Genomic DNA, 24,203 nt, shown 5'->3' with positions numbered 1-24,203 from the left:
CTACAATCATCTTCATCTGCTTGTGCTGTTGTGAGAGTTAATGTACCATTTTATAAACCACCCACTAACAGCACGAAGTGCCACTTATCATCCCGTCAGTTCAAGTTCATCTTTTGTGTTGCACAATGACAGCAGTACAGTGGGGCACAAATACTGTCATTATGCTTTTATTGTTATTTGACTTTTTTTGTGTACATTTACTTTGACTTTATTCAAATAGGTTAAATCATAGGAAAAGTAAAAAAACAATTACAAAATGTTTTTCTTTAGTATCTGGACACATAATTATTATAATATTACTTTGACAGTGTTATCTTGTCAAACAACTAAACAATGTCATCACAACAGAAAGTAGAGGACACACATCAAATGATTACTCTTACATATTACTGTTTTAAATAAGGATGGCTATTTGTCCCCCCCCCCCCTCTGTGGGACTACTAAAGGTATTTTGATTCTCATCTTTATTTGCTTGTTTTGGAGCATTGTGTCACAGAGGATCCCAGTTTGTCAGCCAGCAGGAATGGGTTGAGGTGGCAGTACTGAGGAAAACATAAATAAAGTTAATGGTCACTTTGACATGCGACTGAAACAAATCTTCAAGCTTTCATTGCGTCGTTTCTACAAAGAGTTATTGTTTCTGTTAAACGTATGCAACCTGTGATCAATTTGATTCCTGCATATAACATGTATGTCAACGTTTCTTACTTCCAACATGCATTCAGTAATAAAACTTTCAAAATTAAAGCATTTCAGTCACAGTTTATCCAGAACATCACCTACCTGTGGTGTTGACGCTGAGCTGGACTCTGGTTGATCTGAAATCTGGATTTTGAAATCCGAAAAGAAACGAGATCTCTGGAGGATTGCTGCCATCTCACCATTTACCTCCACTGCCACATCTTTCTGCAAATTGCACAAAACAAAACATTGACCTAATCTTTCCAACAACTGGATTTGTTTCTTTGAAATTAGAAAGTACGACACATATAGACCTACTTATTTTATTAATGGAAGAACTAGCCAAAGTTAAACATTGATAAAGCGATTAAATGTTATATCATTTTACTGTCTGGCCTTCTTATGTGGGACCTTTACTGTACCTTGAAGCAGTGCGAGGAATCAAAGTCCAGCTGATCTGGGAACTCTGCCACAGTTCCTCTGTAGGTCACTGTTGCCTCAGACAGGACCGACCCTTTGGGCAGCTTAAAGAGTCGATAAGTGCCTGAAGCATAGCTGATGTCACCTGCAAAATGAAGAGCGGGCTCTATTGTAGAGTGAAATTATCACCACATGTCATTAAAGGTTAATGTTGCTTTATTGTTACCTGCTTTTGCTTTGAGCTCACAGTTGTAGATTGCAATCTGGCTGGCTGAAACAAGGCAGGGAGTGCTGAAACCTACGCTGTGTGCCAGTGAGATTAGATCTTGCCAAAACAGAGATCCACCCATTCCCTCACCTAGGACAGGAATCAAAGATCACAGACAGAGGACATTGCGTGTCAGGTGTGCAGGTATTCTGCTGTTTAACATTGAATTCTTAATAATTATGCATTTAATTTACCCCACAGGACTGCATCTTCCTTCATGTGGTCAGGAACGACTTTGCTGGCATACATGTCACTATAGTACATTTCACCCCCCTCCTGTTAAAGTGAGTCAACAGAACCATAACAAGTGCACACCATTTTTTTTTTTTTTACACATCAATGTTGTTGGAATATCATGACTAACCTTTAGGACATTGTAGGCCTGCTGCAGCACTGCTCTTTTATCAGGACACAAACAGAGTACACAGTTGGATCTGGATGAATTGGAAAGAAAAAAATAGATTTGTTTAGCAACTACTCAAAGCTGTTTTATTGTAACAATCCATAAAGTCACAGACAGATCCTCAAGAAGGGCTTTAAACGTACAGCACAACATCCATTGAGTCACTCTGTACGCCAGCTTCATTGAGCTTCTCCATGTACCCCTGGACAAAAGTGATGTTGGGCTTCTCATGGCTGAACTTCTTCTGGTGATACTCAATGTACTGACGGGACGCTGTGATCTAAAGAAATGCAATTCAATTAAATGGAAAGCACAGACATCAACGTGGGACGGGTGGCGCAGTGGTCTGTGCATCTGATCATCAGATCAAGGGGGAGTGCTGGGGAACTCCAGTTCGAAACCCGCTCCTGCCGCCACTGCGTCAGGCCGTTGTGTCCTTGTGCAAGACACTTCACCTGGATTTGCTCCTGTGGGTATTGTCCACAGTACATGTATAATACCAATGTGTACTTGTAAAAAGCGCCTCGATGACCTCGAGGCGTGAAGATGGACGGTGTGGCGCTGTGCAATGATCAAGGGGTGAAACCCGCCGCTGCTGCGTCTGTAAAGCTTCACCTGAACTTGCTCCTGTGGGTATTGTCCACAGTATCTGACCATTGCATGTATGTATATGTGTGTATATGTAAAGCGCTTTGAGTCATTGAAAAAGCGCTATAATAAAATGTAAGGAATTATTATTATCAAGTGTCAAATATCGTGTGAAGATGCATGTGTGATCACCAGCTCCTCCGTCATATCGACGCCTGTCACATGTCCACTCGGCCCGACCAGTTTACTGAAGGCGTAGCAGTCTCTGCCGGAGCCGCTGCCGAGGTCCAGGACTCTGCAGCCCTCAAGCTTCGCTGGAAAGGGAAGGCCACAACCGAAGAATCTGGAGAAACATTGTTGTTGATGGCAAGAGTGTATAACTACAAAATCCATGTGCATTTATGGGAAGATTACTATAGAGATATGTGTGTGATATAAAGGATGACAACAGACTATGAATGACCAGAAAGAAAGCGTTTCACTCTTCTGGATGTCATTTTTAACAACTAAATTGAAGCCAATCAGGATAAAAAATGTGTGATGCGTGAATCACAGTGGCAAAGGGTGCAATAAAGGATGATGTTTTTTCCTGCAACATGCTTTCTCATGTGTTTTTAGAGAGGTTCAATAAGAAATGTGTGAGTGAGCAGTGTATGTTTGATTTGTAGCCTGTCTGTGTTTTGTCCTCATGTCGTCACTGTGTAATCTAGTAGGCCTACTGCTACAAAACTGTTCATTCCTGTCACACTGTTAATAACAGTGGACCGAATATATTTTAAGATTGTACTCGTGTGTGTGTGTGTGTGTGTGTGTGTGTGTGTGTGTGTGTGTGTGTGTGTGTGTGTGTGTGTGTGTGTGTTGTTTGATATTCCGGTTATTTCTGAAAATACAGACGATACAAAATTGCACATCATACCTTTTGGTCACCTCTGGGTGAACCAGGCTCAGGGCATCAGTGACACTCCTTGGCACTGGGCGGCAGGACAAATTGCAGGAGGCTACGCTTGTTTGCAAATCACCAGACGACTCCAGTCGACTGCCATAGTACTTCTGCACACATAGAATGGTCAGCTTGTGGTAAACAACTTAACAACTGCTTTACCATTTGAATACATTATTTTACAGAAATGCTTCCAAATCAGGTACTTGTACCAGGGGGGCACTTACGCAGTTACTAGGTACATATAGATGAATGTAAATATAATGATGCTCATTTTTATTTATTTTTTTATTTCCTAAGAAAATAAATAATACATTATGTCCATGAGTCAGCTACAACTAACACTATTACCATTGAGAGTGAGTGAAAAATCTAAACAGTTGGGTAAAAATGTAATAAATATACAGTTTAAGGAAGGTCAGTATTTTGAACATGAGGAAAATATTCATTGAGGTGTCAATGAAACACGACTGAACGACCAGGCCGTTATGTAATGTCAGAACAAATCTGAACTTTGCGCTGAAGTCTGAAACAAACTAAAGTACCTTTACGTTTTCCCTCACGTCCTCACAAGCCGACATTATGTCCGACAGCAGTACCAAACATGAAGAAGTAGGTGTAGTCTTTGTGAAAAACAATCGCTATGTATGAATGACAATTTACATGTGGTCTAGCCTTTGACTGTTTTAAGTGGGTCAGACCTGCCACCATTCCAATGATGATCAGGAGGCTACACTCTTCCGGTTATTATTTCACAATAAAAGTGAATTACTAAAAAGCAAACCAAATATTTTAATATCTACAATAAAAGTAACGTAGAAAAATAAAGCAAATACTTTCGCGGCAAGATAAAAGTGTTCAAACTATTCTTCCAATTTTAAACACATTTTTATAGTTAGAATGTTATGTTTGTATACAATGTTCATAATTAGGCCACCAAATCAAATATAGAATGACAAATATGAAAGCCCACTTACATCATATGTTTTCCTTCATCCATGATATTATTTTGTGTAAATTGAATGTGTTATTAACTTTTCCAACAGATTAAAATACATGATGTATTGTAAACATGATGTTGAAATCCCTTTGAAATCCCGTGGGCTTCACTCCAACACTGCAGGTGGCAGTCGGGCGCCGGAAACGGGATCATCCGGGTACTTGCAAAATTGCGCTTGTCCAACGTTTGCGTAAGTTTTCGACGTAGATCTCTAGCCGCTAAGTGGGAAGAAGAACGTATATCCGGCGTACGATTGACTGTGAATCCCACTGAACTGCGTCCATCGTGTGGCCGCCGTCGTGTTTTATAAAGACAGTCAACACAACAGAGCACCTGGAAAAAGGAACAATACAACTTTGAAAGAGAAATGATGTGGTAGTTGATTGTCTGTGGAACACGGCTGTCTGCAACGCTAAGAAATCCCACAGGTAGTGCGGTGAGTGTTATTTTCGTTGTGTTACTTATCACACAGTCGTTAGCTTGTGTGCTAGTGTTGGCTAACTTACCGCTTCAGACACGCATGGCCTTGATGACCAACTTCATTGTTCTGTAACTTGGTGTAAGCTGTGTTTTAAATAACAGCCAATTAGATTTGTAAAAGTCAGCGAATCGAGTAATGAGTCAAGTCTTCCGTTATTTTGAAGTTGTGCACAACGTTACAGTTTCTTCCGTACTAGAAGCCATGTTGAGCTAACGGCTAGCTTACTAGTTGAATGGTACTGTTAGCATTTTAGATTATGTGCAATAGTTTTATATGTATTTGTGGCAAAAGAAAAGTACCTTTTTGTCTCACATCGTCAAGATTACATTTAATACAATCTATAAGGATTTCTCAAATATTGCATGGGTTATATAATGTGCGTATATTGTTACAGAGCCAGGGACCACTCTATACTGATCAGAGGTGGTAGAAGTACTCACATCTTGTACTAATGTAAAAATAGAAGTACCAGAGAGCAGGAACACTCTGTTACTAGTGAAAGTAATCACAATTCAGATTTTCAATTTCAGAATTATATATATCATGTTTTGATTATAACTATTGATGCAATAGTCTTTATCACAGCTGGTAAAGGTGGAGCTAATTTGAATTCCTTTGGCTTTTATGAGTGATACATTCTCTTAACGGGAGAACATTGTTTATCTTACTAATTTAATTAATTAATTACATTTTAATTTATAACAAATAAACGTGGACAACACATTCAGGATCAGAATATGTTTATTGATGAAACTGTTTGTTTTCAGGTGTGAGACACCATGGCTGCTACCTTCCCCTACAGAGGGGTCCCTGGAGGGATGCCACCGGGTGTTCCCCCTCCCATACCTGTCCCGGACTACATGTCTGAGGAAAAGCTGCAGGAGAAAGGTACGTTGTCTCTCTATTATTACAGAAAGTCTACATTTTTGTTAAAAACTGCAATGTTTATGTTACAAGTGGCGGTGATTCATTTTGTTGTCATTGTCCTCCCACTCAACAGCAAGAAAATGGCAGCACTTGCAGGCAAAGCGCTACTCAGAAAAGAGAAAGTTTGGCTTTGTGGATGCCCAGAAGGAAGACATGCCACCTGAGCATGTCCGCAAGATCATCAGGGACCATGGAGACATGACCAACAGAAAGTTTCGCCATGACAAGAGGGTGTACCTCGGGTAAAGAAAACAATCAGATCAGTCAACATGTCAATTAAAAATAGAAGGTTTTCTTTGCTAGCTGACAAACTTCTTGAGATGTACTCTATGTAGAAAGTAATGGACATATAATCTTAAACAGATTTTTTTGGTGCACATGTTTTATTTGTTAATTGGTTAGGAAGGTTTATCACTACCGTAGCTTATCATGTATGTTTGTTTTGCTTGAACAGTGCCCTCAAGTACATGCCCCATGCAGTGCTGAAGCTGCTGGAAAACATGCCTATGCCCTGGGAACAGATCAGAGACGTGCCTGTCCTCTACCACATTACCGGAGCTATTTCCTTTGTGAATGAAATCCCTTGGGTCATAGAGCCGGTCTACATCGCACAGTGGGGGTAAGTGAAAGCTTGATGCTATTCCGTTATCATTTTTGTTGGACATGAAACTAAATGTATGTGCACATTTAGTTTATAATAAATATATCTAATAATTTGTCATTTATCCTCCTCACAGCACTATGTGGATCATGATGCGACGTGAGAAGCGTGATCGTCGTCACTTCAAGCGGATGCGATTTCCTCCATTTGATGATGAGGAGCCGCCGCTGGATTATGCAGACAACATCCTTGATGTAGAACCACTGGAGGCGATCCAGATGGAGCTGGACAATGAGGAGGACTCTCCTGTTGCAGAGTGGCTCTATGATCACCAACCCCTCAAAGACGCAAACAAGTAAGCCCTCATGTCATTCTTTACAGACAAACATTTAAAGTTCATATTTAGATGATGTGTAGCCAGCAGAATTGAAATTACACTATTTTCCTCTTCAGGTTTGTGAATGGCACCACCTACCGTCGCTGGCAGTTCACACTGCCTATGATGTCCACCCTGTACCGCCTGGCCAATCAGCTGCTCACAGACCTGGTGGATTTCAACTACTTCTATCTGTTTGACCTCAAGGCCTTCTTCACTTCCAAGGCCTTGAATATGGCCATCCCTGGAGGACCGAAGTTTGAGCCACTTGTCAGAGACATCAACCTTCAGTAAGGGCCTCTTGCCTTTTTAAATAAATTAAGATCTTTAGACTCAATACTGTTTTTTATTTAGCAGACGTTGTGCTTACTTCGCATGACCTTTCATGTTCATGTAAAAAACTTTTTTTTGATACTTTCTTCATCCTGCTTTTAGAATACGCATGTTTCTTGAAATTATTTGACTATTTAAGTTCAAATACTTTGTACGATATATGTTCTATGTATCATTTTATATGATTTGTGACTAAGTTTATCCTTCTGTGTCTTCTGCAGGGATGAAGACTGGAATGAGTTCAATGACATCAACAAGATCATCATCCGACAGCCTATCAGGACAGAGTACAAAATCGCTTTCCCCTACTTGTACAACAACTTGCCGCACTATGTCCACCTAACCTGGTAAGAAATGAATGGATGAGTTATTTCTTATAGATGTAAACAAATAGTCGATGTAACTCTAATATAAATAAATAAAACATGAAGTGTCAGTATTGAGTTAAAACCGATGACTTTACCCTTACAGGTATCATACACCCAACGTGGTGTTCATCAAGACGGAGGATCCAGATCTCCCAGCGTTCTACTTCGACCCGCTGATCAACCCAATTTCCCACAGACACTCTGTCAAGGTAAGTTTGGATAATTGTGGCTAATTATCCATATTTGGCAGCTGTGAAAAAGATAACTTTTATTCACAATGAAATTAGAGAAGTAGATTTTGAACAAAATCCTCTTACAAAGGCGCACTTGCATTGGTCTGCTTGCCTGTGCGTAAGAACTGGAGGAATATTAAAATGAATGGTGACTTTACATCTGACTGGCTGCAGTAGCAGTTGGCCTCTTCATCGTTCAGACATTATTTCTCATTATTTAAAAGTAAAGATTCCTGAATTCACTTTTCTTTTTAAAATGTCCTTCACCTTCAGAGTCAGGAACCTCTGCCTGATGATGACGAGGAGTTTGAGCTTCCAGAGTATGTGGAGCCCCTCCTCAAGGAGACCCCACTCTACACAGACAACACAGCCAATGGCATCGCTCTGCTGTGGGCACCGAGACCCTTCAACCTCAGATCTGGCCGCACAAGGCGTGCCATTGATATCCCCCTGATCAAGAACTGGTGAGCAAAATACCAACATGTTGAGAGGAATGTAGGATGACTCGCAGATTGCATAGAGCTGGGTTTGCTTTGTGGGAAATGTTGTGCATCTCATTCAGATGTAAAATATGTGATGACAAATTGTTGTTATTCCATTATTCTCCAGGTATCGTGAGCACTGCCCTGCAGGACAGCCAGTGAAAGTGCGTGTGTCCTACCAGAAACTTCTCAAGTACTATGTGCTCAATGCTCTCAAACACAGACCACCCAAAGCCCAGAAGAAGAGGTGAGCATCATTGGAAACTATTTTGATTTCCTTTTTAACCCATATTTATGTGAAAGGGTTTTTGCTCATCAATTGTTTCTTTAAAAAAGATTTTCCATCTGTTGTATTTCAGGTATCTGTTCCGCTCCTTCAAGGCCACCAAGTTCTTCCAGTCCACCAAGCTGGACTGGGTGGAGGTCGGTCTGCAGGTCTGTCGTCAGGGTTACAACATGCTCAATCTGCTTATCCATCGTAAGAACCTCAACTACCTGCATCTGGACTACAACTTCAACCTGAAGCCTGTCAAGACACTGACCACAAAGGTACAATCTCCAGAGCAGAACTACCTGTTGTTGTTGTTGACATTGTATGTGTCAAATGTAGCTTTAATTATGTTTTATTGCACTTCTGTTGGAAGCTTAAAAACAAATATTTATAATCTGATGGTCAAAATCTAGTAAATCCACATTTCTACATGTATTTCAGTTTTGATATCTTGCTGAGTTGTACACACTTTGTTCAGTGACGTTAAAGTTATTACCCACATAAGTAATTACTTATTATAATCTGCCTGTTGTGTTGATAGATGACCTTTTGGTTTTGAGTTTGTAATGAAATCCTCTTACAAAGGCGCACTTGCATTGGTCTGCTTGCCTGTGCGTAAGAACTGGAGGAATATTAAAATGAATGGTGACTTTTATATTAGACTGGCTGCAGTAGCGGTTGGCCTCTTCATCGTTCAGACATTGCTGAAACATTGCTCATAACAACTTTGTTTAAGAACACTTAATACAAAATGTTTTCTTATTTTTGCCATTTTTGTTAATGTTGTTTTTTTAGTATACTTTTGTTTGAAGCGTACACACACACTTATTTACAATCTGAAGCTCAAAATCTAGTCAAACCACATTTTTTCCATGTGATCCGGTTTTGATCTACAGCTGTGTTGTCTTTGTCCCCCAGGAAAGAAAGAAGTCCCGATTCGGAAATGCCTTCCACCTGTGCAGAGAGGTGCTGCGCCTCAGCAAGCTGGTGGTGGACAGCCACGTGCAGTACAGGCTGGGAAATGTTGATGCCTTCCAGGTTAGTTCAGTGGAAGATGTTGCAAGTCCCATCTGTACCTGAGCTAACTTACCTACACACTTTGTCTTTTGGAGGCTACAATGAATCTGTTGACTGGACAAATAAAGCTCCTGAGTTTTGTCTGTTGTAGTTCAAGTTTAAAATCTATTCTGCGAGAGAAGGGGGTTAAAAGTTCAAACTACTTGCCATGTAAAACATAAGACTTTTGTAAATGACATGGTTTTTTAGGAAGGTTTCCGTTATCAGAAAGTTTGATGACTCATCATTTGTTGTGATTGTCTTAACTACTGTGCAGTCATTTCATTCTCGTCTAATCCTAGCTTTTCAACTCTGTATTGTAGTTGTCCGATGGTCTGCAGTACATCTTCGCCCACGTTGGTCAGCTGACTGGCATGTACCGTTACAAGTACAAGTTGATGAGACAAATCCGGATGTGCAAAGATCTGAAGCATCTCATTTACTACCGGTTCAACACTGTAAGTTAACCTTCTTGTGCATTGGAAATATGTGTTGGTGTCCATTAATAGCATTTCCCCTACACACAATCATTTGGGCTTTTAAAGATATTATGATTTGTTGTATACTGACTTGTCTTTTTATCTATTTTAAAATCAGGGTCCTGTTGGCAAGGGCCCAGGCTGTGGCTTCTGGGCTCCCGGCTGGAGGGTGTGGCTGTTCTTCATGAGAGGGATCACTCCGCTGTTGGAGAGGTGGCTGGGAAATCTGCTCGCCAGGCAGTTCGAAGGTATGAAGAAGTACTTTTTATTTTGTTTTGATGGGGAACAATATTATTTCAGCAAAAAAAATGGTATGAGGCACAAAGGTTTGCATCTGCAGTAATTACTTTGCGTTTAAGCTACAATTGTTTTTGATTGCCTCATCAGGACGTCACTCAAAGGGCGTAGCCAAGACTGTGACCAAACAGCGCGTGGAGTCTCACTTTGACCTGGAGTTGCGTGCCGCCGTGATGCATGACATCCTGGACATGATGCCTGAGGGCATCAAACAGAACAAAGCCAGAACCATCCTGCAGCACCTCAGTGAATCCTGGAGGTGCTGGAAGGCCAACATCCCCTGGAAGGTCAGTGCATGACCGGGATCAGGTCCTATCCGACTAAATACGATATACACGTCTGCACTACTACTACTTTAAGTGTAATAATGCATAGACTGCTTGGGCTTTGACTACTTGAAGTTGTATATAGCTTGAACTAAAATGTAAGCACTGTTGACAGGTTTGGCAAATAGATTAGCTGGTGTCAGAAATGTTTCACTGCAATATTCTTTTCCCTCATTTTAAGATCCATGATGCAAAACATTTGAAGGTTAAAAAAAGATACTGGAAATAGTGTTCGCTAAAGTGTTTCAACACTTTTGTTCCACTTTTAGTTGAGCCACAATAAACCAAAACTGAATAGTTATGTTCTTCCCATCACTACAGGTGCCCGGCCTGCCCACTCCCATTGAGAACATGATCCTGCGCTATGTGAAGGCTAAAGCTGACTGGTGGACCAACACTGCTCACTACAACCGTGAGCGAATCCGCCGTGGAGCCACTGTGGATAAGACGGTGTGCAAGAAGAACCTGGGGAGACTGACCCGTCTGTACCTGAAGGCTGAGCAGGAGAGGCAGCACAACTACCTGAAGGTAACACAGAAAAACAAAGTTCAAAAAGGAAATGTGTTTATGCCCACATCTGAATTGACTAATTATAAACATTTAATATGGCTGTCTTTAATATGACCGTTTGTAATGAAGTCCTCTTGCGCACTTGCATTGTTCTGCTTGCCTGTGCGTAAGAACTTGAGGAATATTAAACTGAATGTTGACTGGCTGCAGTAGCAGTTGGCCTCTTCATCGTTCAGACATTATTTGAAGTTAAGAGAACTAATATGTGGTTAAACTCCTGCAGAAGTAAAATCATTGAGATCTGTTCTTCTTGTATTTATCACTGGTTGCAGCTGTAGTTGATTCCTTACCATTCAGATATTGCTTCTGATACACGCCTAATAACAACTAAGTTTAGTATTTTTGTAAATGATTGTAAATATTCTGTCTGCAGGATGGCCCCTATATCACAGCTGAAGAGGCGGTGGCCATTTACACCACCACTGTTCATTGGCTGGAGAGTCGGCGGTTCTCCCCCATCCCTTTCCCTCCCCTGTCCTACAAACATGACACCAAGCTGCTCATCCTGGCCCTGGAGAGGCTCAAGGAAGCATACAGGTAAACGCAGTTTCAACATGAATAACTTAATCAGCAAATGACGGTACATTGTTTTCTAGATATTGAGTTTGTGTCTCTTTGTCCCTTAGTGTGAAGTCTCGTCTGAACCAGAGTCAGAGGGAGGAGCTGGGTCTGATTGAGCAGGCTTACGACAATCCTCACGAGGCCTTGTCCAGGATCAAACGTCACTTGCTCACCCAGAGAGCCTTCAAAGAGGTCAGCACCAGGACATGCAGATACTTTTAGTTCACTCTGTAGTTTATGCTGACAAACATGTGGAATTTAAAAGCTGAAGAAAAATGGCTGCTCAATTATGCCAAAAATCATAATAATTTTGGTCAATATTTACATCACGATTATTTAGCACCCATCATATCTGCTTCCTATTAGTCTCTCAACTACTTCTTCCTTTACAGGTTGGTATTGAGTTCATGGACTTGTACAGTCACCTGGTGCCCGTGTATGATGTCGAGCCCCTGGAGAAGATCACAGATGCCTACCTCGACCAGTACCTGTGGTACGAGGCAGACAAGAGGCGTCTGTTCCCACCCTGGATCAAACCAGCTGACACTGAACCCCCACCACTGCTGGTCTACAAGTGGTGCCAAGGTCAGAACCATTCATAATGGAGGGTTTCCCGAATGAAATTATAATCATATTTAATGAGTGAGGTTGGGTTTCTTAGTAACCGATATCACATCTAATGAATCCTGTAATGTTAGCAGAACCAAAAGGCAAACGTTATCTGAAGGCTTTGTTATTTTCTCCTCAGGCATCAACAACTTGCAGGACGTGTGGGAGACGGCGGAGGGAGAGTGCAACGTGATGCTGGAGTCCCGCTATGAGAAGATGTACGAGAAGATCGATCTGACCCTGCTCAACAGGCTGCTGCGTCTCATTGTTGACCACAACATCGCTGATTACATGACAGCCAAGAACAACGTGGTCATCAACTACAAGGTAACACTTTTTGTTATATTCCATGGAATGCTCTTAACATCCCGATGGCAATGAATACATTAAATGCTTTGACAATAAATACATTAAAAAAATCTGTGGAAGCACGACCAATCATTTGAGCCGACCCGGCTAAAATAACTGGATGGCCTACCTGCCTGTCAGCCTTCCATCTGTGCACAAACTTATCTGGTGCCCTCATTGGTCATGTGCTCGTTCGTGTGTGTTGGAGGAGGGGCTCTGTAAGGAAGTCTGAAGGAAGGGGCAGATTTTTTTCCGGCTGCGTTCTTTCAAATTCTAGCGCACTCGAGCTGGTTTCCCCGTCCTTACCTACCCTACCTTTAAGTGGTTCTTGATTGACGTACAGTTTTTACTTATTTGATCTAAATGTTTATCTTTGTCTCTTTTCTAGGACATGAACCACACAAACTCCTACGGCATCATCAGAGGCCTGCAGTTTGCCTCATTCATTGTGCAGTACTACGGCCTGGTGATGGACCTGCTGGTCCTGGGTCTGCACCGTGCCAGTGAGATGGCTGGCCCGCCTCAGATGCCCAATGACTTCCTCAGTTTCCAAGACACACCCACGGAGAGCGCCCACCCAATCCGATTGTACTGCCGTTACATCGACCGCATCCACATCTTCTTCAGGTGGGGTTGAATCACCAAAAGGATTGATGGTCCTAAGATAAAGCATTTGGAAAGCCTTTCTGCTTTACATTTTTGAAATCTTTACTAACTGTACTTGGCTTCTACCTTTTCTGCCTGAAAGTAATTTGTGAACATGGATGAAAAAGTGTTTTTGTTGATTAATTATAAGTCATATGACTTTTTCAGGTTCTCTGCTGATGAGGCCAGGGATCTGATTCAGAGGTACCTGACGGAGCATCCAGACCCCAACAATGAGAACATTGTGGGTTATAACAACAAGAAGTGCTGGCCCCGCGATGCCCGCATGAGACTGATGAAGCATGACGTCAACCTGTGAGTTACACCTCAACATTTGACTAAATGTAATTCTATGTTGAACATTAAAATCTTCATACCAAATTTGCAGGCAAAAAGTAGTAATCTTTTTATTCTCCCAGGGGACGTGCTGTTTTCTGGGACATCAAGAACCGCCTGCCCAGATCCGTCACCACGGTGCAGTGGGAGAACAGCTTTGTTTCCGTCTACAGCAAAGACAACCCCAACCTGCTCTTCAACATGTGCGGATTTGAGTGCCGTATCTTGCCAAAGTGCCGCACCAGCTACGAGGAGTTCACTCACAAGGACGGTGTGTGGAACCTGCAGAACGAGGTGAGGAATTGTTGCCCAAAGCAAGCATCTGTTATGCTGATGAATTAATGTGACAGTTTGCCAGAACAGTGCTTTAACTAATTGATGTCTAATGTCAGTTCTATGGGTGTACCGATCTATCATGGACTTTTAATATCGGCACAATATCCTTGTCTAATGAATCGATATAATATCCTTATGGGATTCAACTTTACAGTCAATACAGTACTGACACTTGCATCACTGCTACCTGTCTTTAAAATGGTTGTGATCACATTTCTGTTTTTAAGTTCTCTTATTGTTTGCCCGTGTAGGTAACCAAAGAGAGGACCGCACAGTGTTTCCTGCGTGTGGATGACGAATCAATGCAGCGTTTCCACAACAGAGTGCGGCAGATCCTGATGGCCTCTGGATCCACCACATTCACCAAGGTCAGCTGACAACCCTCTTCAAAAAACCAGATCAGAAGCAGAAAATATTGTTGTCAGAATATTTCACTCTGTCCCCTGTTGACCTCCAGATTGTGAACAAATGGAACACGGCTCTGATTGGTTTGATGACGTACTTCCGCGAGGCTGTGGTCAACACCCAGGAGCTCCTGGACCTGCTGGTGAAGTGCGAGAACAAGATCCAGACTCGTATCAAGATCGGCCTGAACTCCAAAATGCCTAGCCGCTTCCCTCCTGTCGTCTTCTACACCCCCAAAGAGTTGGGTGGGCTTGGCATGCTGTCCATGGGCCACGTGCTTATTCCTCAGTCAGACCTGCGGTAAGTTGGCATGCAGGCTGTTATGTAAGTCATCTTGTAAATGTAATGAGCGAACTGGGTTTTAAATCTTCTTTTCTCCTTCCACCAGGTGGTCCAAGCAGACAGACGTGGGTATTACCCATTTCAGGTCTGGAATGAGCCACGAAGAGGACCAGCTGATTCCTAACTTGTATCGGTACATTCAGCCATGGGAGAGCGAGTTCATCGACTCTCAGCGGGTTTGGGCTGAGTACGCCCTCAAGAGGCAGGAGGCCATCGCCCAGAACAGGTACTGCCTCCATCAGCGATAACATGTGTTTGTGATCTGCCAATCTTTTATTGAATAAACATGAACAGAAACTGGACGAGGCTAATAGCAGTGTGTTGTTCTCTGTTTTAGGCGTCTGACCCTGGAGGATCTGGAGGACTCATGGGACAGAGGCATCCCTCGTATCAACACACTTTTCCAGAAGGACAGACACACACTGGCCTATGACAAAGGCTGGAGAGTCAGGACTGATTTCAAACAGTACCAGGTATGATGAAGACACAAGTTGTATGTCAAAGTACAAAACTATTTTGGGAGAGTCACTTTTTTTGTTTTAATAGTTTCTTTTTAAAGTACCAAAATCCCAACTATTTGCCTTAACACTGTATCTTGCACGTTATAATACTGTACAAGTTGCATTCAAGGTTCAACAAGCATTCAGTGATTGATGACTGTCTTGTTGTTTTGCAGGTACTGAAGCAGAATCCGTTCTGGTGGACCCACCAGAGGCACGATGGCAAACTGTGGAACCTGAACAACTACCGCACAGACATGATCCAGGCTCTGGGCGGAGTGGAGGGCATCCTGGAACACACACTCTTTAAGGGCACTTACTTTCCCACCTGGGAGGGTCTCTTCTGGTGAGATCACTTTGAAACTTACAATGTTTATGGCGCAATCATTTAGGATACATAACAGTTTGAGCTCACACTGCTATTAAAGAAAATACACTTTAAGCAAAACCAAAATGCTTGTTCACTTTCTGTAATTGTGGATAATGTTTATTCGTTCATTGAAAATCATCATCAATCATCAATTTCTGGACTTTAGGGAAAAGGCCAGTGGTTTTGAGGAGTCCATGAAATGGAAGAAGCTGACCAATGCCCAGAGGTCTGGTTTGAACCAAATCCCCAACCGTCGCTTCACACTTTGGTGGTCCCCCACCATCAACAGAGCCAACGTAAGTACAACCAACGTTTGTAAATGTTAGGGATGTAACGATACCAAATACTCACGGTACGATAATATCGCGATAACAAGTCCACGGTACGGTATTTATCGCGATATTGAATAATAAAGGAAAATTATAACACAATAAAATCCAAAAAAAATTTCAATAAAACATTTTTTTACTCGGAAAATGTTTCTTTATTACAAAATAAATCTGATTTGTACAGCATTTGAGTAGGATAGCAGTATTTTAAAGTGTCAAAAACAAAGTGACAGTAACAGACTGGAACAAGAAAACCAGTGTTTTTGTACCTACTAGTACTACCAAACAAAGTAGCCATTTTCTTTGTGCCACTGCATCTCACAAATAAACAGGGACATTTAATAATCAGACCCTGCAATAAAATAAATCAAGTTTCACTTTAGTTTTTCAAGTAACTCAACTCAAACTCACTAGTCACTCACTCAGCATCATCAGACAGGTTTTTAGGAATATGAGAATGTCCACATTTCCAGGTATTTATAAGCTGGGATGTTTGGGCCCCTGCACTGGAAAAAAACTCTCTCGCTTGGTACTGATGTTGCTGGGACAGCAGTGGTCGCGTTAACCGAATATTTTATTTATCAATGACGGAAAAATCTGAAAGCAGTCTGTCATTTTGACAGATTAGAACAAACTCGGAACAGCGCCAACGTTTCCCCGCAGCGAGACTCTGGTGTTATGCCGTGTTATGCATGCCCTCCAAAAGGAAATTATATAGTTTCCAAATCATGCTCCCCCCCCCCCCCGTTGACAGTTCACGAGCGTGCTCTCTCTCTCTGTTCAGACCCCGATGGGTAATAAGGGATTATGACGGATATTTTACGATCCTGTCTGTCAAAATGACGGACAGCGAAAAAGTTTAACGCCACCTCAGTGGGACGGAGAGATATGCTGTGGCCATGGGTGACAGCAGTGGGTCAAACTGCATTGTCTCTCCACCACTTCAATAACAATACAGTTTTTGCCAAGAAGGTGAGGCTTATTGACAGGGTGAGATATAAATATACTGTTGGTACTTGTCAATGTCTCTAGGTGTGTAAATGTAGCCCTGTAAATACGATGTCCTTTTGTGTTCTGTTTGTAACCTACTTGCTGCCATGTTGGACAGGTCTCCCTTGAAAAAGAGATCGATGATCTCAATGGGACCATCTGGTTAAATAAAGGTTTAAAACAAAAAATCGCGGTAGATTTAGTCAGTCTCACGACGGTATTGGGACGTTTATTTACCGCGATATTCGGTATATCGTTATATCCCCAGTAAATGTTTCTCTTCCATATTGGAAATAATGTTTAGTTCCCTGGAGAATAGATGTTTGATGTTTGGGCCTGAGTGGTTAAAATGTCAACTTACATTTTCTCGTCCTCTGTCTTTAGGTGTACGTAGGTTTCCAGGTACAACTTGATCTGACAGGAATCTTCATGCACGGCAAGATCCCCACTCTGAAGATCTCCCTCATTCAGATCTTCAGGGCTCACTTGTGGCAGAAGATTCATGAGAGCGTCGTCATGGATCTCTGTCAGGTAGGGTTTATTTCTTTACTTCATTACAGACTAGTGCACTGAAGTTTAAAACGTTCCTTTTATTTATGACTTGTTCTTTGCCCGTGATTATAACTTTTACGTTTTTGTTTGCAGGTGTTTGATCAGGAGCTGGATGCTCTTGAGATTGAGACGGTGCAGAAGGAGACCATCCATCCCAGGAAGTCATACAAGATGAACTCCTCCTGTGCAGACATCCTGCTCTTTGCATCATACAAGTGGAACGTCTCTCGGCCATCTCTGCTTGCTGACTCAAAGTATGAATTTTAAAGCTTTATTCAAATGACTTTCCTAGACAATAATGAATTTCATAAACTCTGTCAAGGAAGCATTTTAAAAGTTACTTTATGTATTCTTTATATGAATTAAAATGTGCACCTCCTCCTACAGGGACGTGATGGACAGCACCACCACACAGAAGTACTGGATCGACATCCAGCTGCGCTGGGGTGACTATGACTCTCATGACATCGAGCGCTACGCCAGGGCCAAGTTCCTGGACTACACCACGGACAACATGAGTATCTACCCCTCCCCCACTGGAGTGCTCATCGCTATCGACCTGGCTTACAACCTCCACAGGTTAGGATTGTTTATAAACCTGAGTAAATAACAAACATGATGGCAGGTATTTACTTAATAATGTATAAGGGAAACAATAACTAGTGAGCCACATCATCGTTTTTTGCTGAACTGTCTGATCTTGGTGTAACATGATTATATTGGCTACTTTGAATGAGTAAAAGTGGAAAAGGAAAGGGGGGGGAAAGTGTCATGCAAATGTTTTATGGCATTGTCTGGACCTTTGCATCCACATGCTCATTATAACAAGTATGTTCTGCTGAAGCATTCACACTAGCTTCCTAACTTGTTTAACATAATGGTAACTGTCTGCAACAGAAAGTCACTTCAGCTCCAATGGTTATGTTTAGTAGACGTTGTCTGAACTGGTCATCCACACAGGAAATGTTGATGGGGGGGGGGGGGGGAAAGAAAAACAATTGTCTAAATGCTTAAATTAGTATTTAACTGTTTATCATTGTATCTCCTTAGTGCCTATGGTAACTGGTTCCCTGGAAGCAAGCCTCTGATCCAGCAGGCCATGGCCAAGATCATGAAGGCCAACCCGGCCCTGTATGTGCTCAGAGAGCGCATCCGCAAGGGTCTGCAGCTCTACTCCTCCGAGCCCACTGAGCCCTACCTGTCCTCTCAGAACTACGGAGAACTCTTCTCCAACCAGATCATCTGGTTTGTGGACGACACCAACGTGTACCGAGTCACCATCCACAAGGTGAGCACTGACTCCTCCCCTCTAGTTATTCAATGAAGAGTCGATGTGCACTAACATTGTTTTTAGGAATGGCTCTTAAAGTTGTCTGGGTTTGTTGCGTTTGCATTGGGATAACATTTTTATCCTTTTTTGTTTAGTCAAATGTATTCTCCATCTTCTTCTCAACAGACATTTGAGGGTAACTTGACCACAAAGCCCATCAACGGAGCTATTTTCATCTTCAACCCCAGGACTGGTCAGCTCTTCCTCAAGATCATTCACACCTCAGTGTGGGCTGGACAGAAGCGTCTGGGACAGGTGCGGCCCTGCTCACCTCTCCTTACTCTAACTATCACCTGCTGTGCTTTTTATATTGATTCATACCCATTCCTATTGTGTTCAGTGATCTGAACCCTAGTTTAATTATCTAGTGCAAAATCTTACAATAGTTGTTTTTGAATATTGTACTATACATGTGTTTGTTTATGAATTCCTTGACTCAAAAATCTGCAGCTAAGTAACCCTAAGACACAAAAAAAACCTTCCCCACCTTGACAAAGTAACTATTAAGATACACCAAAGCTGCTCATTCTTCCATTATATTCTAACATTATTCCTCCTTTGTCCCTGCAGCTGGCCAAATGGAAGACAGCTGAAGAAGTGGCTGCTCTGATTCGTTCCCTCCCCGTGGAAGAGCAGCCCAAACAGATCATTGTAACCAGGAAGGGCATGCTGGACCCTCTGGAGGTGAGGATCTGTTATGCTTGTAACAGCTGCATGGAGGATCTCAGTTCATTTCCTGATAGTCGGATGCAGTCCAATGCCTTTCCAAATCTAATTCCATTGTTTTCTCTGCGTAGGTCCACTTGCTCGACTTCCCCAACATCGTGATCAAAGGTTCTGAGTTGCAGCTGCCCTTCCAGGCCTGTCTGAAGGTGGAGAAGTTTGGAGATCTGATCCTGAAGGCGACCGAGCCTCAGATGGTGCTGTTCAACCTCTACGACGACTGGCTCAAGACCATCTCGTCCTACACAGTGAGTCTCACTCTATCCCACAGGAGGCTAAGACCAGAATTCATGAACATTTTTAGATTGACATCACTGTGTTGTTTCTCTATGGAAGATTTAATGTTGCATTTTTCATTCCACAAGAAGTTATAACAAGCTGTTAGAAAGAATCTGTGCTTTGGTACCAAGCTAAACTTATTATCATGCATTGATGTTTGATGACATCTACTTATCCCCCGTGTAAATAGTTTTTGTTTGCTGCTCTGCTCCATCTCTAGGCCTTCTCCCGACTCATCCTGATCCTCAGAGCGCTGCACGTCAACAATGACCGCGCCAAGGTGATCCTGAAGCCTGACAAGACCACCATCACCGAGCCTCATCACATCTGGCCCACGCTCACCGACGAAGAATGGATCAAGGTGGAGGTGCAACTCAAAGATCTCATTCTGGCAGATTACGGCAAAAAGAACAAGTGAGTATTTATTCATGCACTGAATACTTCCTGATTATGGGAAACTAATGTTCTGCTCCGTAACTTAATAGCTCAGAATAAAGCCAGTCTTGTGTTGATAGCAATGCTTTCATTGTCTTTATCCAGCGTGAACGTGGCCTCACTGACACAGTCTGAGATCCGTGACATCATCCTGGGTATGGAGATCTCTGCTCCCTCACAGCAGCGCCAGCAGATTGCCGAGATTGAGAAGCAAACCAAAGAGCAGTCGCAGCTCACAGCCACGCAGACCCGCACTGTCAACAAGCACGGTGACGAGATCATCACATCCACCACCTCCAACTATGAGACCCAGACCTTCTCATCGAAGACCGAATGGAGAGTCAGGTAAGCAGACAGTTTGTAAACATTTTTAGGGATTTCTCCACTCTGGAAAACAATGATATGTTGGGGTTTTTATTGGATCCTTCTCAGTTGGCTTTAATGTTTCTTGTTCTTTACCCTTCAGAGCCATATCTGCTGCCAACCTCCACCTCCGAACCAACCACATCTACGTGTCATCTGACGACATCAAGGAGACGGGCTACACCTACATCCTGCCCAAGAACGTCCTCAAGAAGTTCATCTGCATCTCAGATTTGCGTGCACAGGTATGCAATGGTTTAATAATACTGTAATTGATCGACATGTATTGTTTCATTTGAAAATGGTCATGCATACCAGGACATCCCTACCTGAAAGTCCCTCATCATGTCTGGGCAAATGAAAGACACGGTCTATAGATACTGACGGTGCACTGTGTTTTTCCAGATTGCAGGCTACCTGTATGGCACGAGTCCACCAGATAACCCCCAGGTGAAGGAGATCCGTTGTATCGTCATGGTGCCACAGTGGGGGACTCACCAGACTGTTCACCTGCCCAACCAGCTGCCGGGTCATGAATACCTGAAAGTAAGACGGGCATACAGTCAGAACCTTTTACTTCTCAGTCTTCTTTTTTTTGTTCCAGTAATTGTTACATTTAACCAATATAAATAACTCGTCCCCTTAAACAGGAAATGGAGCCACTCGGATGGATCCATACCCAGCCCAATGAGTCGCCCCAGCTGTCCCCACAGGACGTCACCACGCATGCCAAGGTCATGGCTGACAACCCCTCATGGGACGGAGAGAAAACCATCATCATCACCTGCAGGTACGTTTCATTAACACGGACAGTAAGCACTTTTTACTGGGAAGTTGACCTGAGCAACTTGATATTGTTTAAGACCTGAAACAGAGAAAGGCAATCACACATTTTAAACAAGTAATGGTCTATCTTTTTAAAGTTCATAGATGAAATAATACTGAAGTGGAATAATTACTTTTTTATTTATTTTTTACTTAGTTTAGAAAAATACACTTGTTTTCTGCATATTCAGTAATGTTTGCTGTTAAATTGTACATCATTTTTTATTCTTTCATCTGTTTTCAGCTTCACACCAGGCTCGTGCACGCTCACAGCCTACAAGCTGACACCCAGTGGTTATGAGTGGGGTCGGCAGAACACAGACAAGGGAAACAACCCTAAAGGCTACCTGCCCTCCCACTATGAGAGAGTGCAGATGCTGCTCTCTGACCGCTTCCTGGGCTTCTTCATGGTGCCTGGCCAGGTCTCCTGGAACTACAACTTCATGGGTGAGTAGTACCCCTTATTTCTATTTTATGAAGGGAAACTATTCTGCTTCAATTAAGTCCACTTTTGAATAATAGGAGAAAGTAGGTTCCAACTTAGAAATGAACGGCCCTCCTCCAGTTAAAAAAAACAAAAAACCTCTTAGCTATAAAATGTAATACGTCTTATTTGTCGTGTCCATGTTGTTTCCACAAAATGACTTAAAGCTCATGAACACACCAAAGACAGCAGAGCAATTTTAACTCTCGAAATGGTAGTGTCCATGGAGTATATAAATGAACAATTTACAATTGTTACAAAGAATTGGTACCATAAATGTATCTTTCTGATTTGTCCCTCTGCCGATTGGATTATACAGTGCAACTAGCATTTCATTCCTCTGACTAAAACACAGTAACTTATTTGAATGTTAAACAACTTTTTGAAGGCAGGGCTGATATACTGAAGGCATCCATATCCAGGGTTGGGAGGGTTACTTTGTAAATGTAATCAGTTACTGATTACTGAATACATGGCTCTGAAAGTAATCCGAATACAGTTACGTGTTTAAAAAAAAGTAACGTAATCAGATTACTTTTGGATTACTTTCTTTTTCCATCACAGATGGGTATGTTTTGGTGAACAGGAGACACACAAAGCAAAAGGAAACTGAACGTGTTTTTACTGTTTTAATGGCGTATCAAGAGCACAACTGAAACATCACATCTGAAACGATGTAACAACATAATACACGTTCTGGGGATGCAGCTTGGGATGTGAGGAGTGAGGGACACGGACATGAATTAAAATGTCGAACTCGGACTTCATTTTAAGGACATTTCGGCCAGGGGTGTAGAGCTATATTTGTTTAAGCACCGGATTGGCAAAACAGGAGAGTGTGTGCACCAGTCTGCCTTGATCTATGTATTCATGTCTGTGACTCTCACAGTATCTGCTGCCCACAGCTGTTTTATAGAAGAAAAACCTCATTCACTTCATGAAATCTCTGCAGCACCAGGAGGCAGCGGGAGGGTTAACTCAGCCTCTGAGAAGACGAGCACGCACCGCCTTTCACGCACCGCCTTTCACGCACCGCCTTTCACGCACCGCCTTTCACGCACCGCCTTTCACGCAACGCCTTCGCTGTGTTTACCTTCAGAATCATAAGGCTAAAGAGCGACCGCAGGCTGATGTGTTTTAACCACACACACCTCTACACACACACACACACACACACAACTTAAACGCAGACTTTTGTTCCTCCATGTTTCGTTGTTATTGTTTCACTGAGCGGACCCGCCCCTTTTTTTTCAAACGCTCCCCTTTTGGTCCATCTGCGCGGTAAAAGTTTTTGTGCGCTGTGATGATTCGGCTGTACCTTTAGTAATGAATATTAAATGTTGTGAGGAAATCTTTCCACCAATAATTCCAATAAGTATTCCAAAATGTATTCACTTCAGGTTTACGAAAGTAACTGTAATCAGATTACTCGTTTTTCAAATATAACTCGAGTTGAATTAGCCGTTACATGTATTCCGTTACAACCCAACCCTGTCCATATCATAGGATTGGCAGAACATGATTTTTGAATTAACCATTTTTATCGTCTTACTCCAGGTGTTCGCCATGACCCCAACATGAAGTACGACCTGCAGCTGGCCAACCCCATGGAGTTCTACCATGAAGTCCACCGGCCCTCGCACTTCCTAAACTTTGCCTCGCTGCAGGAGGGTGAGGTCTATAACGCAGACCGTGAGGACATGTACGCCTGAGAGCTGACGTCCTGCTCTCCTACACATTTTGTAGATAGCTCTGCAAGAATCATGTGGAGCCGGTCCAGAACAGCCCTTGTAATATTTCTATTGAACACATTCAACTGTGATGATTGGAATTGTATGTAAGGCTTAAGGACCTTTTTAGAAACCGGTTAAGTTTTTCTTTTTTTATATTTTCTACAAATGCTTTGTTTTTCCCCACTCTCTCTTTCCTTCTTTATTACAGCAACGTTTCTTCAAAAACATGTTTTTTGTGGCTTGTGATACATCGGAGCATATGTTTATCTATTTGTAGTTTTCTGTACGCAATACTCTGGAGTAATATTTGATAAACAAAACATTGTTTCAAAAGGGATTAAGACTTATTTCCCCAAAACCCCTTTGTGAAATAAATTGAGGTGAATTGCAATGCCTCTGCTATACTGTACATCCTGTGACATTGTAGCTTGGATTTAAATAAAGATTACACATTTTTCAGAAACATTTGTCATGTGATGGTGTAATGTGCTGTTACTTGAATTGCTTAATAAAATTGTATGTAACCAGAAAAAAAGTGACACATTTATGTTAATATCAACTGTTGCAGGGAACTTTTTCTTGTTTGCTACCCTCTATGCAGAACACTG

The 24,203-nt window shown here is 42.2% G+C and overlaps 2 protein-coding genes across 3 annotated transcripts; one reads left to right on the top strand and one right to left on the bottom strand.

The window, feature by feature from the left end:
* Positions 1-151: 151 nt before the first annotated feature.
* zgc:153372 (uncharacterized protein LOC767695 homolog) lies at positions 152-4,035 on the bottom strand. Its single transcript, XM_034225560.1, has 10 exons — positions 3,846-4,035; positions 3,277-3,410; positions 2,553-2,703; positions 1,916-2,052; positions 1,734-1,803; positions 1,564-1,645; positions 1,328-1,459; positions 1,104-1,246; positions 784-906; positions 152-542 (listed from the first exon to the last, which is right to left on the bottom strand). Exons 1-10 carry the CDS (start codon positions 3,879-3,881, stop codon positions 465-467), a joined length of 1,086 nt encoding a protein of 361 aa, XP_034081451.1. The 5' UTR covers positions 3,882-4,035; the 3' UTR covers positions 152-464.
* A 460-nt stretch (positions 4,036-4,495) lies between these two features.
* Positions 4,496-24,130, top strand: prpf8 (pre-mRNA processing factor 8). Of its 2 annotated transcripts, none has more exons than XM_034225529.1 (43): positions 4,496-4,736; positions 5,549-5,669; positions 5,782-5,950; positions 6,163-6,327; positions 6,446-6,664; positions 6,763-6,975; positions 7,240-7,365; positions 7,490-7,595; positions 7,893-8,083; positions 8,229-8,348; positions 8,461-8,650; positions 9,291-9,410; positions 9,752-9,886; positions 10,026-10,155; positions 10,295-10,491; positions 10,852-11,058; positions 11,474-11,637; positions 11,727-11,853; positions 12,054-12,246; positions 12,410-12,597; positions 13,007-13,245; positions 13,432-13,578; positions 13,683-13,893; positions 14,187-14,303; positions 14,393-14,640; positions 14,729-14,908; positions 15,020-15,155; positions 15,359-15,528; positions 15,719-15,848; positions 17,256-17,402; positions 17,517-17,677; positions 17,811-18,002; positions 18,474-18,711; positions 18,880-19,008; positions 19,324-19,437; positions 19,551-19,724; positions 19,976-20,169; positions 20,296-20,535; positions 20,657-20,798; positions 20,959-21,099; positions 21,204-21,343; positions 21,623-21,825; positions 23,420-24,130. In XM_034225529.1, the coding sequence occupies exons 2-43, from the start codon at positions 5,561-5,563 to the stop codon at positions 23,572-23,574; spliced, it is 7,017 nt and encodes a 2,338-aa protein (XP_034081420.1). In that variant the 5' UTR covers positions 4,496-4,736; positions 5,549-5,560; the 3' UTR covers positions 23,575-24,130. The 2 variants fall into 2 exon arrangements, with proteins under 2 accessions (XP_034081420.1, XP_034081421.1); XM_034225530.1 differs by having other exon boundaries at positions 4,525-4,728.
* The last annotated feature ends 73 nt before the right edge of the window (positions 24,131-24,203 follow it).

The sequence above is a fragment of the Gymnodraco acuticeps genome, unplaced genomic scaffold (assembly GCF_902827175.1).
Source record: "Gymnodraco acuticeps unplaced genomic scaffold, fGymAcu1.1, whole genome shotgun sequence".
In the NCBI taxonomy this organism is placed as follows: domain Eukaryota; kingdom Metazoa; phylum Chordata; class Actinopteri; order Perciformes; family Bathydraconidae; genus Gymnodraco; species Gymnodraco acuticeps.
This window is presented reverse-complemented; position numbering and strand designations above follow the sequence as displayed.

What these genes read in the sequence shown, in the direction of transcription:
- zgc:153372 (XM_034225560.1), bottom strand. Translation starts at nt 3,881, where the DNA reads ATGTCGGCTTGTGAGGACGTGAGGGAAAACGTAAAG. An exon ending in TCGATATGACGGAGGAGCTG is followed by an intron (nt 2,053 to 2,552) that starts GTGATCACACAT and finishes GCATTTCTTTAG; the next exon opens with ATCACAGCGTCCCGTCAGTA. An exon ending in ATTCCTCGCACTGCTTCAAG is followed by an intron (nt 907 to 1,103) that starts GTACAGTAAAGG and finishes TGCAATTTGCAG; the next exon opens with AAAGATGTGGCAGTGGAGGT.
- prpf8 (XM_034225529.1), top strand. Translation starts at nt 5,561, where the DNA reads ATGGCTGCTACCTTCCCCTACAGAGGGGTCCCTGGAGGGATGCCACCG. An exon ending in CCCACAGACACTCTGTCAAG is followed by an intron (nt 7,596 to 7,892) that starts GTAAGTTTGGAT and finishes CTTCACCTTCAG; the next exon opens with AGTCAGGAACCTCTGCCTGA. An exon ending in GATTACGGCAAAAAGAACAA is followed by an intron (nt 20,170 to 20,295) that starts GTGAGTATTTAT and finishes GTCTTTATCCAG; the next exon opens with CGTGAACGTGGCCTCACTGA.